Genomic DNA, 16,442 nt, shown 5'->3' with positions numbered 1-16,442 from the left:
CAAATTCTTTATTTAAATATTATATTTTTAAGTGTACATACTTATAACCCTTAAATATATAGATTATTTATTTTAAAATAATAATACTTATTTTAATTTCCCTAATATAAATATAAAAATAAAACAAACCCACGTGTCCAAAACTAGTTCAAAACCCTAAATCACAAATTGAGCTAAACATTCCTATCCTAAATTCCCATACATATTTAACTGAGTCAGACATTCGATATCCCAACAAAACACACTCTCATGTGTAGATAGAGAACTGTTTTAGCTTACAAATTAAGCTCCATTCATATTCACTCACTCAAGAGTCTTTTTCTCTCTCTAGAATCCATGGCAGCCATTGGTCTGAACGGCGTGAAGGTGGGAGCGACGTCGTCTCAGGCGTACCTTGAAGGCAAGGCCGTGAAGGAGACAAGGGCGTTGATGGCTGAACTTTGTCGCCATTTCTACACCCTTGGATGGGTCACAGGCACGGGTGGCAGCATCACCATGAAGGTCCATGATGACTCCATTCCCAAGCCTCAACAGCTCATACTCATGTCCCCTTCTGGTATCTTCCCTTTGCCCACCCTTTCCGAGTCACGAGTTTAGATTTTTTTTCTGCGTTCTTGCCATCTTCGGCTTGTCTGGTTTCTGGGTATGTGCTTGATTATTTCTCTGCTGCAGGACCTTTTAAGTCTATTTAACCTAGTTTGGACAAGACTTAACCATGTAGAAGAAGAAAAGCAATTAATCTTCTCTAAAATTTATAAAATCATTCTCGTTTTAGCTTATCTAAAAGTTAATTTTTAATTTTTGCACTAGTTGTTTTTTTTTTTTTTTTGTTAGGTGGAGATTTCTTTTCTTTATCTTCTTTTCCAGTAAATGCTTATGTATTGTTTATGTAGAAATTGATCGAAACAAACCTTACTCTCAATGTGGCTATTGCCTCATTGCTCAAGGTGTGCTTGGATAAATAGCTTAAATTCTTATTGGATAAACTTTTCTATATGCACTTTTAAAAGAAAACGAGAATGGAAAGTAATTATGCCTTATTAGGAGTTTAGTGTTCTGTAAGTTATATATAATTTATGTATGTTAGGCTTTTTGAAAAATTTAGATGAGGTAAGAGAACTTCTATAAAAGTAAAGGACATAAGTTGATTTTAACATATAGCAAAAAGTCAATTCTTCTTACCTTGCTATATTTTCTTATAAATGCTTTTGGAGAAATTTATCTTAGCATGCATTAAATTTTTTTCCCAAGTTAAAATCAACTTATGCTTTTTGTCTTTTATAAAAGCTATCATGTCTAACTTTTCTAAAAAGTGATGAGTTCAAGCTGATTTTAGTTAAGGGGAAAATTTTAATTCATTTTGCCTTTTTATTTTTCCATTAAGTACTTTCGGAGAAGTTTATCCAAACATGGCTTTGATCATGTTATAAGTTTGATGATCAAATATAATCTAATAAGTCTGAAAGCTTATGTTGATAAATTTTACCTGAAGGTTCTTGAAATAAGGTAAGAAGAGTTTATTAGACGTACAAGTCATCTTTAGGAGTTTAAATACACCCTGTAGAAGGTATTTGATACACTCCTTGATAATTTAATTTCTTTGTGCTAGAGATGATGAAACACTACTATTATGCCCTGTTAATTGATTTGTTTTAATCTTCCTTTTTCGCTGAAAAATGTGTGCAGGTGTTCAGAAAGAAAGAATGGAGGCAGAGGACATGTATGTGTTATCAATCAGTGGAAGCATTTTGTCTGCTCCATCTCCTAAGCCTTACCCACACAAGCCTCCCAAATGTACTGATTGTGACCCACTTTTCAGGAAAGTAAGTTTGGTTTAGCAATATAAATAATGGTTACTTTCATTGACTGATGCAGACTTTGATATACACATTGTTCTTTTTATATTTCCACAATACTACAAGACGTTGCTCAACTACTGTATATGTTCTCTTTGTATTTCTTTTTTATGTATGGTAGCTTTTATTGTACCCTTTTTAATATATGAGTGGTATCACTTAAATTTCGGACATTTGGACTCATGGTGGCATTAAATAACTGTGACATATGGTTGATAAGTGTCTTCATACCAACCTTTTTGAATAAAATCTGATAAATGCTAAAATATCTGCAAATTTTACTTTAAACAGAAAGTGTCTACTATTTGGTAAATAGAAGTGACTGAAATTTCTTGAGATTAATTATCTTTTGGTCTAATCCACTGCAGGCTAACCATAGAAACTTACAAGACCTATCTCTTTTTATAAATTAGCTATTGGTATAAGCTTCATACATCTCTTTCACTTTCTGTTTTAGGCATATGAAATGCGAGATGCTGGGGCTGTTTTCCACAGTCATGGAATAGAATCCTGTCTTGTAACAATGATCAATCCATTATCAAAGGAGTTTCGAGTAAGTATTTTGTTCATGGATGGTTTTTTGTTTGAGATTAAAGACACTTTCAAAATTCTGATACATAATTGTTGGTTGTCATTGTCAATATATCTTTGAACGGGGTTTAGATTGGTAATGAAAAACACAGCCGAGCAATAGTCTCATTGCCTGACTATAAGACTATTTGTTGAGTGCTCAATTCCACACATACAACTATCTGTTGAAAAAAAAGAGTTTATTTATTCCAGAGATATTAATGGAGAAAAGATTAAGTTCCAAATAATATACTATAAACAATACTTGCATGGGATATCCTTCTTGGTTTGAATCCTCTATGTGGTACTCTTATTTCAAAAATATAAGCAAGGCGCATGACACTAAAAAGGAGTGAAGTAATTAACAAATATTGACACTTGATGAACATTTTGCAGTTAATCTCTGTTGTATTTAAATATGTGGCTTCTACCACATGTATGTAGAAATTTATACCCAGAATTGGAAAGTTTAGCTCTGCTTGTAATACTGCAAAAATTGTGTAGGAGGAGTAAGGGCCACAAATAGGGCATTTGTATGTTATACTTGTACAGAACAAATACTTTTTAACACGTCATTTTGAATGGAGAATTTTATTGTTTTCTTGGAAGAGGGTGGATTGGGAGGTGCCTGGCATCCTTCTTGGATCCTTTTCATGTTTTTCTGTTTGTTATTTTCCTCATCAATATAGGATGCAGATTTTGTGCTGTTGTAGCTTATTGCAAGTACTTTGGGAAAGACCAATCATACTTTTAAAGTAATATGTTTCTTTTTCATGTTGTTTTTCTACATCCTTTTATTTTCTCTTCCTATAATACTATTTTCATTTGTTTCTGAATGTCTCAACAAATGGCAGATCACTCACATGGAAATGATAAAAGGAATTAAAGGACATGGCTATTATGATGAACTTGTGGTTCCCATAATTGAGAACACGGCCTATGAGTATCAGCTCACAGAGTCTTTTGCTAAAGCTGTACGTTTCTTCTGATGATTCTACATATGTATTAAATATCTGTTGGGAAATCTGGATGATTTTTTCGCACTTTTCTTTTCCTCAAAAGAAAACCATGGGTGGTGTAACTTAGTTTGTTATTATTTCTCCCCCATTTTGTAGATTGAAGACTACCCAAAAGCAACAGCAGTACTTGTTCGCAACCACGGGATATTTGTCTGGGGAGATTCTTGGATCAGTGCTAAAACTCAGGTTTTTGCTATCAACATTTCCCAGGGAGACTATATATATATATATATATATTTAGCATTCTGCTTGAAGTCCCCATAAATTATAATACTCTAAACACTAGGTTTTTTTTGGAAGGGGTGTTATTTACAGTTTTCATGCTCATTCTTGGAGTTTCAATAAAATATAACACTCTTCTTAAAGACAGTTGTCGTTTGGAAAATTGCGAGGGGGGCAGGGTGCATTTGTAGTTGTGCTTTCTGGTAAATTGATGTTATTTTTTTCAGTCTGAGTGTTACCATTATCTCTTTGATGCTGCTCTCAAACTTCACCAAATGGGATTGGACTGGTCAACTCCAAATCACGGTCCAATACAAAGTGCTAGAAGGGGTTTAAGTATTGCTGGGGAGTCGAATGTGTCAGTTAAAGCAAGTAAATCTAATGGTGAAATTGATCCATTCCCAGTGAGTTCACTTAATCCTTCCATTTTTTTTAAATCTTTAGGTCACTAAGGAGCTGTTTGTTTTGTGAAAATTTTCTTTTTCTCGTTTTACATTTAATTTAAAAAATATCAGCTTGTTTCCGTTTTCGAAAGTTTATATAAAAGACAGAAAAAACAACTTTCTATGTTTTCTATTTTTCCTGTTTGCTATACAAAATTTTGAGAACAGAACCTGTTTGCTATACAAAATTTTGAGAACAGAAAATGAAGTGAAAATAGAAAATAAAATAGGAAAAACGCTTTTTCTAATAAAATGTCTCTTATATTTGAGTTTTTTTATTTTCTTACATTCTTGAAGCAATATCCTCTATTCACCGTGGACTGATAGCTCTAGTTCCCAATTCATTGAATAGAAGTGCTTCACATATCTTGCAGTGATTGTCTTATGGTTTGAAATTAAATTATTGTTTTTTATATCTATTTGGGTTGCAGCGTTGCATTGTTCTTGACATTGAAGGAACTACTACGCCCATATCATTTGTTTCAGAGGTTCTCTTCCCATATGCCCGTGATAATGTTGGGAAGCATCTATCTCTAACATATGATACCCCTGATACCAAAGCTGATATTGAGCTGCTTCGTTCCCAAGTAAGTTTTTTAGATTGTATGGTTAAGGAATTTTTATTCCTCTAATTAGAATATTTGGTTTAGGCATTGAATGATTGTAATATGGAATGTTATCTCTGAAATGATATGTTACTATGTTAGAGATGTGAGTGGAATGGTGGTTTTGAACTATTAAAACATTAATGATTGAATTGCTTGTCTTGTTTATGTCAGTCAATTCTTCCTAAGTGATTATACTTTTTTTGGAGTTTATTAAAGCATAAGTTATATAGAAGTGGTTCATGAATGTGGAAAAGAGATGCTGTTTGGTTTTCTGTGATCACAGAAAGAAAAGGGCTTCATTCGTCCCTTAGTTTATTGGATAGACGAAAAACTTGTACAAAAAGGAGTCTACTCCTTTCACACTGGAAATTGCCCAGTTTGTTACTACTCAAAAAATATCCCCCTTTCCTTTCTAACAGAGGCCTAATTTAACGAAGGCGGATGCAAGCAACTAAGCCAACGAACTATTACAGAAAACCTAACTGATTGGTCAAAGGATAAAAAGGGTTTAATTTCTATTTTTACCCCTCTTCCTATAATACACTATTAAAGTCTTATTTGTATATTATTGTCTATCAGATGCGCAGGAAGCTAAGGCGTGCTTTTTTTTAATGTTTAAATTTTCCATTCTATTTTTTCACTACTGATTACAGAAATATCACTGCTTTCATTTTTTTCAAACATTTGTAAAGGTAATGATAAAAACAAGTATTATAGAAGTGTACCCTGTAGTCGCATATATAGACTTTATGGTAGTAATAGGGAAATATGGAAACCAGGGACTGATAGATTGTAATATTTGGAGAATATGAACGAAGAGAAAGATTTAATGGCAACAATATAGTCAGTGAGGTGTGTGTGTATAGGTGTTGGAAGTCTCACATCGACTAGAGATGAGACCAATTTATAGTATAACCAATTTATAGTATAACCAATTTATAGTATAACCAATTTATAGTATAACCAATTTATAGTATATAAGTAGGTGCAAACTTTATGGAGTTGAGTTAGATTTAAAGTTTACTTCTTAACATAGTATGAGAGTCTATCCAATGTCAGTGCTGTGCTGACTCAGCACTGATGTGACTGGTTACATTGCATTGAGAGAACTTGGACAGTTGACATCTCATTCCTTTTTTATAACAGGTTCAAAGTGACCTTGAACAAGGGATTGCAGGTGCTGTGCCTATCCCTCCAGATGATGCTGGGAAAGAGGAAGTCATTGCTGGAATTGTTGCTAATGTGGATGCTATGATCAAAGCTGATAGAAAAATCACTGCCTTAAAAGAGTTGCAGGTAGTTAAACTGAGTTGAATTTGGTCTGTTGAATTCATTTTTGGCATATTGCTGACATTTAGCTATGCAGGGTCACATATGGAAAACTGGTTATGATAATAATGAATTGGAGGGAATAGTTTTTGATGATGTACCAGAAGCTCTAGAAAAGTGGCATGCCTTGGGTGTAAAGGTTGTTTTCTCTGATTCTTAACTCTATACCTCTTTTTAGTTCACTTTTTTAAGTTTCACTTGCTGACTATTTTCCTGCATTTTGACCATAGGTATCTTTAATACTTAAGCATGATGCCAATGTTTGGCAGAAGGGCATAAGATAACCATAGGTTAAGATGCCCTCTGTTAGCTAAGAACCTGTGTGGTTGTGAGGGCATATGATACCTTTCCAAACCCATTAACCGTTTTATATGAATTTCCAATTATATCCTTTTATTTATCAGCTTTCATTCTTATGAATAACTCATTCATCTTTGGTCCACTCTCTTTTTCTCCTTGGTTTGGTCTAGGTGCCCACAGTGGGCCCGCGAATGTAGGAAGGACTCCCCTAAGATAGACTGGATAGTGGATACTGTCCCACAATGAAGAGTTCCCTCTATCATTTACTTAAATCTGTCATCCATCCATTACGTTCTTATCTCCTTCATCCAACCATAGTACCATTCTTTTTCTCTTTCTGCCACATGTTGACTCACCCTTGGTTCCACTAAACTGGCTTAAGAGGCATACTATCAAGCTACCAAGCAATAGAAACAAAGAGTTGGCCTATCCATTAAAAATTTCTACTTGCCAGCATTAATGTTTCTGCTTATTGTAATGCTGAATGTCTAAAACATAAATACTTGATGTCTTATTCTGAATGCCTATAATGTCAATACTCTGAAGGCCTCCTATCTCCTTTCTCTAGTATATTTCTCTTACTAGCTCTTTTAGTTATCAAAATATACAATTCTACACCAGGCCGAGGGTGAGGTTATTGTTACTTTCTGCTGTCTCAAAAATGAAATGAAGTGTAATCACATTTTATGTCATTGATATTTGGAGAGCACATTTTCTTGTATTTGAATTGCTCTTTCTGATCTGCGCAACAGGTATACATATATTCTAGTGGTAGCAGGTTGGCTCAAAGGCTAATATTTGGAAAAACAAACCATGGGGACCTAAGAAAATATTTGTCTGGGTTTTTTGACACCACTGTGGGGTAAGGCTTTTATGTTGATGTTCCCCCTAGAAGATTCCTGTCCAAAGATGCATATATTCAGGCAAAACTCATTTTTGCAGGAACAAAAGAGAGACACGTAGTTATGTTGAAATTTCCGAGTCACTCGGTGTTGATAAACCATCAGATATTTTATTTCTAACTGATGTATATCAAGAAGCCTCGGCTGCAAAGGCAGCAGGTATGAACATTTTACTTAATCCATCTTCTTATTTATAAGTTAAATTTTATCAATAAACTGAGTCCATCTTTTGCATAGCTTATTTTCGGAAAATAGTATGTTCTTGAGCTTTCTTAGGGAGCTGGCAAGAGTAAGTAAACTGAACCAAACGTTTTTCTAACTATTTTTTATTTTGTTGCAATATGGACTCTATAAATGTCATGTTTTATATTAATGTTTGGTTCACTAACGGTCAAAGATCAATTATACAAGTGAAACAGAAAATGAGTACAACTTGTGTGTAATGCTGTGTAAAATTACACTTGTAGAAAATTGTTATCAATTTCAATAATTTATCTGTGCACCCTTTCTAGTCCTGCATCTACTTATACCCACCACTTGCATCCACACACATCACTGTATGGCTGACTGCAACCAAAAATCAAAATCTAACTTGACATTTGTGTAGGCCACATTACCAATTGTGAATGTGACCTCCCAATTGGTGTGGTAGAGAAATTTCTCTAGGATCCCATTTTTATGTCTAAATAAGAAATTGCTTATTTTGTCTGCACATATATTTGTTTACAATTGTCCTGTTTCAGGTTTGGAGGTGATAATTTCTATTCGCCCTGGAAATGGACCCCTCCCTGACAATCATGGGTTCAAGACGATCAAATCCTTCTCAGAGATCTAGCACTTGTAGCAGGCATCTGGAATGGCATTAAATGTGTTATCATAACTAAGAATAATTGTGTAACGTTCAGTTCTTGGTATAAAATAATGTAATATATTTTGCTTCAATTTCTTTAACTTTCAGTTTATATTGCCTCTTTCATTGCTATTTTAAATTATTTAACTACATTCACTGTACATTTTCATCAGTTATTTTTAAAAGACATGTTTTTGTTCTCTAGACATTGACATTCTTAGTAACCAAACAGATTTTATTAGTGAATAAGGATTGCTGAATAAAATGAAATAAAATAAATTGAACTTTTTCTTCACAAGTCAAAATTAAAGAAAATTGTTTTTATGGAAAATTCATTTGACTTTTCTAAGTTGCAAAAATTAATTTTAACATGCATGAGAAATTTAATTTATTCTAACTTTGTAATTTCTTTTCTAATAAAATGTTTATAGAAAAATATGGGGTAAAATTTACATGCAGTGAGTACAATCAATAGCTATGATTGGTGTTGTTTTCAATGATAGTTAGACTTTCATCGAATCTTTTTAGCATGATGTAAAATATCAAAGAAAATAATTTGAATTTGACTGGGGAAGGGGACAAAAACATTAATTAAGGTACATGAGTAGAAATCAGACTTATTCTATAGTCTAATAATGCTTTTTAATATATTTTTAAGGGATTGTTTATTGAAAATTTTAGGTAAGTAGCTATATATATGTATGTATGTATTTTTTTTCTTTTTCCCCACTTAATTTGGAAAAGAAAATTTGAAGATATTATTTTATTGAAATGTATATTTTTTTTTTCTTATTTTATTATGTAAAATATAAACATTATAGGAATACAAGTTTTTTTTTCTTTCATGGTTGAATGAAGCCAACCTAATTGCACTCTATTAGGTCAAGATGCCTTCCCATTTAAGCAATGAAAGAAAAGCACTATATGATTTCCAATTCTGAAAAAGGTAATTTTTTTCACATAAATTTTACATCATTCCTACGTTACTTTTGTTATATTTAGATTGGTGTGGACGAAGTGAATGAGAAAGGAGTTCCTTTTGCTTCGTGTTGAGGCTTCGTAGCGTGTTGGGAATTCATGTGTAATTCTTCAGCAACGTTGTTAATCACGCATGACATGCTTGCCGTTTTCTTTGAACTTTGATTTGAAGGGTTAATTTCTATGGAGTATTAAATCATGAATCTTTGAACTCCCAATAAAAATTTCATAAATCTTTGAATCTCTATACGTCAACAATAAACACCAACAGTTCATACCAGAAACACAATTCCAGTCAAAACAAGTACCCTTCAAGCTTTCTTCTATGAATTTCCAACATGTCTTTGTCTTACCTCTGCAAAAGTTGATTATGTCTTTTTTATCATTAAAAACACCCTGGTCCAAGTCACAGCTTTTTTTTTTTTTTTTCACTAAGCTTATCATTAACACTGAAGCTACTGAGTTTTCTTTTAACCAAATTTCAATCAGCTACACATGTTGAGTGTAAAATGGACCTTTCTGATGCATCCATAACATATTAAAAAAGAAAACAACAAAATCCACAACCTCTTTTCTACATGCCTAGTTTAAAATATAATTCAACTTGACAGACCCATTGGATTATTTCTGCATACACAATTTATTTTTCTTTATGCATGTTTCTGTCATTACTGAACTTTGTATTTCCTTTTCTTTCTATCTATTTATGTTTATGTAAAAGGAAGTTCTACAAGCTTGTTTTCTCACTTGTTTGTGGTATATATGTATATATCATATAGTGTTAGCAACTTGGTCATGTTACAAGCTACCTAATTAGCTGCTATCTTTGAGAAAAAAAGTGGTGTACCAGAAGATGTATAAAAACTAGGAGGAAGAAAAATGGAATAACTTGGAAGTTTACAGTTGAATGCACCAGCACTAGCAGCTGGGTCCAACCTAGATGCACCTAAATGACAAAACAAAGTCTAAAAGGGAGAAGAAAAGAAAAAGGGTGGTCTTCACATTTTCTCTGCTTTTGTTATTTACATATGGTTTCTTTTCGACCTTACTTTCTCTTAGGATGATGATTGTAACAAAAGTCCCACTTTCTCTATCTTATCTCCACTCTTGTCATTTTGTCTACTCTTCAATGCTTCTCATTACAATAAAAGAAAATTTAAATCAACAAAACAAGAACTAAGAAAGGGAAAATGGAAAGAGAGAGGAGAAAGCTTCCTAGGTGCTCTATTTTATAAACTATTGGAATTTGGTGATCTCATGATGGAGCATTTACTTTAATTTTTTCTGACAGTGTCTATAGAATTTATGACTTTCATTACTGCATGAAATGCAGTTTAAATGATCATAAAGACTAATTACATATGTTAATTAAAAATTAATGCAGTGATTATAATGAAATAAATTATGAAAACGTTAAAATCATCTCTGCAGATGATCCTTGATCTATATTTATTTATTCAAAGTTTGACCCGTGCTCCAAAACAGTGAAACTTAATCAAGATTTCAGTAAGAAGAGGTAAAAGAATATGAAAGAAAAAGAAATTCAGACTGTGCAAAATGTGTGTATAGTCCTGTCACTCTTGAACAGGCATGTTAGAGAGCCACAACTACAATTAATTCGTTTACCTTGTTTGATTTCTCATAGCACAAACCACCACAAGTGTTATCATCATCTTATGTTGTGAAAACTTTGGTCTTTGTTTCCCTAGTACTAGGAAAACATTAGCCTCTTTATGCGGGCCACACAGAAAGTTATTGTGATGAATAAACATGCATTAGTCTTACACAAGATACAATTTTTGTGATCAACACATAAGTGTGCTATGTCTAGATTATTGTTACAAGTACGAGTAGGGTACTGACATTATGCATAAATGTTCTGCATTTAAAAACGAAGCAAAGAAAGAAAAGTGTTATTTGCTTTACTTCTTGATCAGATTGTACTTGGAAACTGACACAGAAATGGTTTTTCTAGCCATAGGTGTCAGCAAAAAAAGAAAGAGAAATAGAAAAGAAGCAAAAACACATTATCATTATCTGGGTTCAGTTACTTGAGAAAACTGATTAGACTAAATTGGCATATAACCAAGAAGAGGGACCCTCCCACCCTTCATCAAGTTAACCCACCCACCTTCCTTTTGGTGCATCTTTCTGCGATGATGACAACTTAGGATACGGTTATGTCCTTTCCATCACTGAATTCCAGTAATATGTGTCCCTTCCAAGCAACCTCATTCCCTTGTCTTCTCTTCTTTTTTTCCATCTTTGGATTCTCTTCATCCGAACACACTTCACAGGTGGTGGTTGGTGTGACACAGCAATCACAAACACAGACACTGTGAACACCATTATTCATTGAATTCATCACACTGAATCAAAAGAGACACCCTGGCTTATGATTATTCTCAAGATGTGTTTTCCTAACAACAATAATGACCCTTGAAGAACTAGATGAAACAGGGAGAGAAAAAAAAGAAATCATTGGACAAAGACACTCTTTTTTGCTTCTTTCATTTATGGAAAGGAAAAAGATACCAATATTTTGAGGTGGGAAAACAAAGCAGGAGAATAAAGAAAGAGTTGCCATTTCACGGTAAGAAAGCCACTTTTACAATTAGACCAAGCTTTGTACCTTGTTGATGGAGGAAACCATAAACCATTCAAATCAAAAACCCATGTAACCATTCTCTCTATCTAAATCATCCACAACACAGGACACAATCTATTATCTTTATCTCCTCAGGAGGGTGATTCTGAGACTCTAGGTGAGGTAAGTGGAAACAAAGGCAAGAGCTGTGGTTCTGAGTCTCTGGGGGTGGACATGGGAGAGGGATGCAAGTAGAAGCCCTTTTCTGCTATGGCCTTTTCCTCCTCTGATGAGTTTCCTAACGAAGGGGAGGACTTGTCAAAAGGGTCATCATTCAATGGGGTGACAGGGCTGAGAGCAAGGGAAGGGAAGTCAAGCAAACTTGGGGAGAGGATCTCTGGCTTATTTCTTGGTGAGAAACCAGGAGAGTTGTTTCTAGCAAAATTGGGCATCAAGGTGTTGAGCATGAGGCTGTTCTTGAGGCTGTTCCTCCTCTCATAGAGCTTTCCCTGCTTCTTTGGTGGAGTCTTGATTGGGGGGATGTTGAAGTTTCTTGATGGTGGAGGAGGTGGTGGTGGTTGAGGCACTGGATCTTGTGCTTGCTTTGTGGTGTCTGATGAACCAGTTAACATTTGGACCACCTGCTTGAAAGTGGAGGTGTCAGCTTGGACAAAAGTTGTAGGGTAGGGGTTGGAATCAGATCTGGGGATGGTCTTGGGAGTGAGTGGTGGTGTTGTGATTTGGATGCCATTGCTGTTGCTGCTGCTCATGCAATTGCTCACATTGCTGGTTGGAGAGTTCATAGGAGAAGGGTGGCTCTCTCTTTCTTGAAACCTTGAACTGATTTCCATGCCCTTTCAACCAAAAACCAAACCAAGAGAGAAACCAAAAGGTTTAGGGATGATTTGGGTGAGGATTGGAGAAGAAACACATGGAAGAGTAAAAAACAAGGCTCAAGAGAGAATGAAAGAGAGGGTTGAAAGAAAAGAGGGTTGCTTGCTTATTGTGCTTTGCTGTTCTTTCTATACTATACTATATACTTTTTTTTTGGTTTCTTTTTCTCATACTATTCAAACTTTTTCTGAGCAATAAAATATTTCTCTCCCTTAAAAATTGAATTTTTCTTTTGTGGGGCTTGAGGGTGTTGCTGGCTAGAGAGAAAATACCCCCAACAAGACTAGGGATTTATAAAGACAGAAGGCAAGGGAATTGTTAGAATTGGGAATTTTGGTATGAGGCATCTGTACCACACCACTGGCAAAGCTATCATTGTTTGTGGTGTTAAACATATTTGTGACATTGACTTGAAAACCTAACTGCCAAGACTATTGCATTTGCATATGTGATGGGATATTTATGTTCCATGTTCCAATTCATCATTCCTAGACTCTCTGCCTTTGTGTTCTGTTATCTTATCTTATGTTGCTTTGTAATTCAGATACAAAAATACTCATATAGATATGTAAACCCCTTAACTTTCCAACCTGCCTAACTTAGACAGATAATAAAATGACAGGGAAGATCAAATAAGAGAATATAATGTTGTTTGTGTTCAAAACTTCAAAGAATATTTTTTTCATATTTGTTTTTTGCATTTTGGAGAATAACTTGTTTCTTTTTATAACTCTACACATAAGTTAATACTAACTGCTACATCTTTTCCTACTTTTAGAATTGGAAATTAGTTCAGTCAATTTATCATAACTTGTTTAATACAAAAATTATTGTATTCAAACTTGGGTTAAGCTTATAATAAAAAAATTCCATCTTAAGTTAAGGTTCGAAATCTTTTGATTTTCTAATTCTTATATATATAAAAAAATTAGTTAAATATTTAATTTTTATTTAGTTCAATTTCATTTTTTAGTTTTTTAAAATGATTTAATTAAATCCTTTTTATTAAATTAATGTTAGATCTTTATTAAAATTTATACATCTCCTCATTCTATTTAAAAATTAAAGGATTAAATTAAATTAAATAAAAATTATAAATCTAATTGAATTTTTTTATAAAAATTAAAGAAAAAAAATTTTAGCCTTTAAGTAAATTCAAGTTCACAACCAATTTGTATAATTCATCAACCAAAATTTAATAAAAATTAAGATTATAAAAATAATTGAAAATAACTTTTTAAAATAATAATAATAATAATAATATCATCAATAACAAGTTCTAAGTACATTTTAAAAATTTTAAAACATGTTTAATTGAAATTTAATTTATTGGAAAAAATTTAATATGAAACAACTAATAATAAATATAGTTGTCTTCCTGTATTGCGTCACTGGTACAAGTCTGGACAGAGAACCAAGTCAGAATAGTGAGAATATTTATTTATATAATCAATTTCTTTGAATGCATTTTTAATATTTTGCTCATGCATATTAGCTCTTATTTTCTTTTAATTAAAAAACAGAAAAATGTTTGTTTGAATTGCATATTTAATTTGAATGTATTCAAATTGAAATGTAACTCTAAATTCTAATATATTTTCTTAAAATAATACTTATTTTTACACAAAAAAAAACCTTCTAATATTATCAAAGATAAAATGGATGAGACTTTTTGCATAAATCTCCTGCATGTTCACACCAAATATATCAAACCATACGTGAACCTTTTGACAAAAGAACATAACAAAGGATAAAAGAATCTCAATTTGCAGCCTGATATTAATACTTCAAAAATAAAACTAATCATATTCTCCATCAGTTATATGATAAATGTTATCAAAATGTTATAGAACCATATCTTTTATTATTAACTAAAATCCATGACAATTAATGAAGAGTTGCAGAATTTTATAAATTTCCGTAAAGTTAAACTATAATGAAAAAAAAAAAGTTGCAAAAGTATATTAATAATATATAGCTAACAACAGTAAACGTCTGCATAAATAAACAAAAATTGTAAATTATAATTCAGTTTTAAATTCGTACAATTATATTATAGTTTAGTATAATTTAGTAGTTCAGTTTGATAAAATAAAAGACAGTTCAATTTGTCTGAACTATTTTATAATTTAGTTTAAACAAATTAATTTTTAATTCAATACAGTTTTTAAGAATACAGGATTTGGCCACTGACAAAAACAAAATGAAGGAAAAACATATATATTCATAAGGAACTAGTTTATATTGGATAAGGAATTTTTTTAGTGGTTAAGATATGAGAGAATCATGTTGTAAGAAAAAAGAAATCATATTATATAGATATTAATGATTAATTTTTTGTGTCTTGCAACATGATCCTCTGATGTTGGATTGTTCTTTTGTTAAAATTTTGAAAGCATCTTGTAGTGGTACTGAAGCTTGAATGCTGAGTTATTTGAAGTTACATGAGTGAGAAATAATTAACATGTTAATAATATGATGAATGAGTTCGAAAAACAAAGTGCAGCAGTAGCAGTAGCAGTAGCAGTAGCAGGGAGCACTTGTGGATTCCATAAGTTTGATTGTACAAAGCTGGTGACTGGTAACATGTAATTTCAAATATCTCCACTTGAGTTAGTGGTTTAGATTTTTCTTTCCACACTTTAAAATCTTGAAAAGCTAAAAAAGAAAAGGGAATCAAATTCTGATTTATATTATTTACATTAAAAAGGAGATAGACAGCAGAAGAAGAAGAGATGATGGGGGACCAAATGCCAATAAGACAAAGTCACACAGTGCTTTTAAGAATTTATTTATTACTCTTTAATGGATCATCATTATTAGGGTAATGTGGAATCCATTTTTAAACCCTTCTGTTATGCAGAATTTATTCATTTCTCATGAAACAGAAACAATAAATAATTAAATAAATAAAAAAGTTGTCAGTTTATTATTACCTGGTTAAGTGTCAATGAAGAAACCTACTGTACTAGCTATCATTAATCATGATGATATAATGCTTTCAATTTTCAGCATAGAAAATGATGTATATCTTCCCTAAAGTTTTACATTATCTTTTATGGTAATTAATTAGAGAAAATGAAAAGTGATTAATTATTTGTATGGATGAAGAAAAAGAGTTTTTTTCCCAAAAGGGTTTGATTGATGGGTGTGAGATAAATTAAAATGCAAATTGGTGTTAGAGAGAAAGTGAGATACCATGCCCACCTTGAAGTGGGAAATGAGTAAGCATTGAAGAATGACTAGCAATGAACATATGACAGAGCGCAATACCAAATTATCTGATATCTTCTGCAACAAAACAGACCATACTAAAATTAAAGTGAACTCATCATCTATTTTTCTCAAAATGACTTTTATTTTTCTATTGGTGGAGCCACATGATTGCAGAATTTTCACATATACAATAACAAACCTCTTCAACCTGAGATATTATCAATGGAATTTGCATACAACTGAGAAAATCTATCTACACATCTTCTGTAACTATCATAAGAAAACAAAAAGAGAAGAAAATCCATCCTTCCAAAACATGTTATTCTCTACATTATAAGTCAATTCCAAGTTTTTGCGGAGAATTCAAATATAAATCTAAGACTTGTATGGAATAAAAATAAAAAACGTAATATTATATAAAAATAAAGACTTATTAATTTATTGTTTTCAAATTTTTAATTAAAACGGTTGAAAATCTTATATCAATTAGAGATAAAATTAATTTATAGTATATAAATAAGTATAAATCTCATTTTGGTATGTATATACCTTACTGAAATATATAAGTGTGATGTCAATTTTTTATAGGATTGGATTCAAGTTTCGTTAATTTTATATTTTTAATTCAAATGATAATTTAAGTTTCTTAAAATATATTATTATTATTA

The 16,442-nt window shown here is 32.2% G+C and overlaps 2 protein-coding genes across 2 annotated transcripts; one reads left to right on the top strand and one right to left on the bottom strand.

Moving 5' to 3' along the window:
* Positions 1 to 214: 214 nt before the first annotated feature.
* LOC106755004 (probable bifunctional methylthioribulose-1-phosphate dehydratase/enolase-phosphatase E1) lies at positions 215 to 8,211 on the top strand. Its single transcript, XM_014637092.2, has 12 exons — positions 215 to 556; positions 1,687 to 1,823; positions 2,314 to 2,409; positions 3,281 to 3,400; positions 3,542 to 3,631; positions 3,895 to 4,071; positions 4,542 to 4,697; positions 5,865 to 6,014; positions 6,085 to 6,186; positions 7,100 to 7,209; positions 7,290 to 7,408; positions 7,993 to 8,211. The coding sequence occupies exons 1-12, from the start codon at positions 337 to 339 to the stop codon at positions 8,082 to 8,084; spliced, it is 1,569 nt and encodes a 522-aa protein (XP_014492578.1). The 5' UTR covers positions 215 to 336; the 3' UTR covers positions 8,085 to 8,211.
* A 2,750-nt stretch (positions 8,212 to 10,961) lies between these two features.
* LOC106755007 (VQ motif-containing protein 4) lies at positions 10,962 to 12,833 on the bottom strand. Its single transcript, XM_014637099.2, has one exon. The coding sequence runs from the start codon at positions 12,513 to 12,515 to the stop codon at positions 11,817 to 11,819; it is 699 nt and encodes a 232-aa protein (XP_014492585.1). The 5' UTR covers positions 12,516 to 12,833; the 3' UTR covers positions 10,962 to 11,816.
* Between the last annotated feature and the right edge of the window lie 3,609 nt (positions 12,834 to 16,442).

This window comes from Vigna radiata, unplaced genomic scaffold (assembly GCF_000741045.1).
Source record: "Vigna radiata var. radiata cultivar VC1973A unplaced genomic scaffold, Vradiata_ver6 scaffold_303, whole genome shotgun sequence".
Lineage (NCBI taxonomy): Eukaryota > Viridiplantae > Streptophyta > Magnoliopsida > Fabales > Fabaceae > Vigna > Vigna radiata.
Note: the sequence above shows the minus strand (reverse complement) of the source record. Positions and strands in the feature narration are given on the sequence as shown.

What these genes read in the sequence shown, in the direction of transcription:
- LOC106755007 (XM_014637099.2), bottom strand. Translation starts at nt 12,515, where the DNA reads ATGGAAATCAGTTCAAGGTTTCAAGAAAGAGAGAGCCACCCTTCTCCT.
- LOC106755004 (XM_014637092.2), top strand. Translation starts at nt 337, where the DNA reads ATGGCAGCCATTGGTCTGAACGGCGTGAAGGTGGGAGCGACGTCGTCT. An exon ending in CATACTCATGTCCCCTTCTG is followed by an intron (nt 557 to 1,686) that starts GTATCTTCCCTT and finishes AAATGTGTGCAG; the next exon opens with GTGTTCAGAAAGAAAGAATG. An exon ending in GTGACCCACTTTTCAGGAAA is followed by an intron (nt 1,824 to 2,313) that starts GTAAGTTTGGTT and finishes TTTCTGTTTTAG; the next exon opens with GCATATGAAATGCGAGATGC.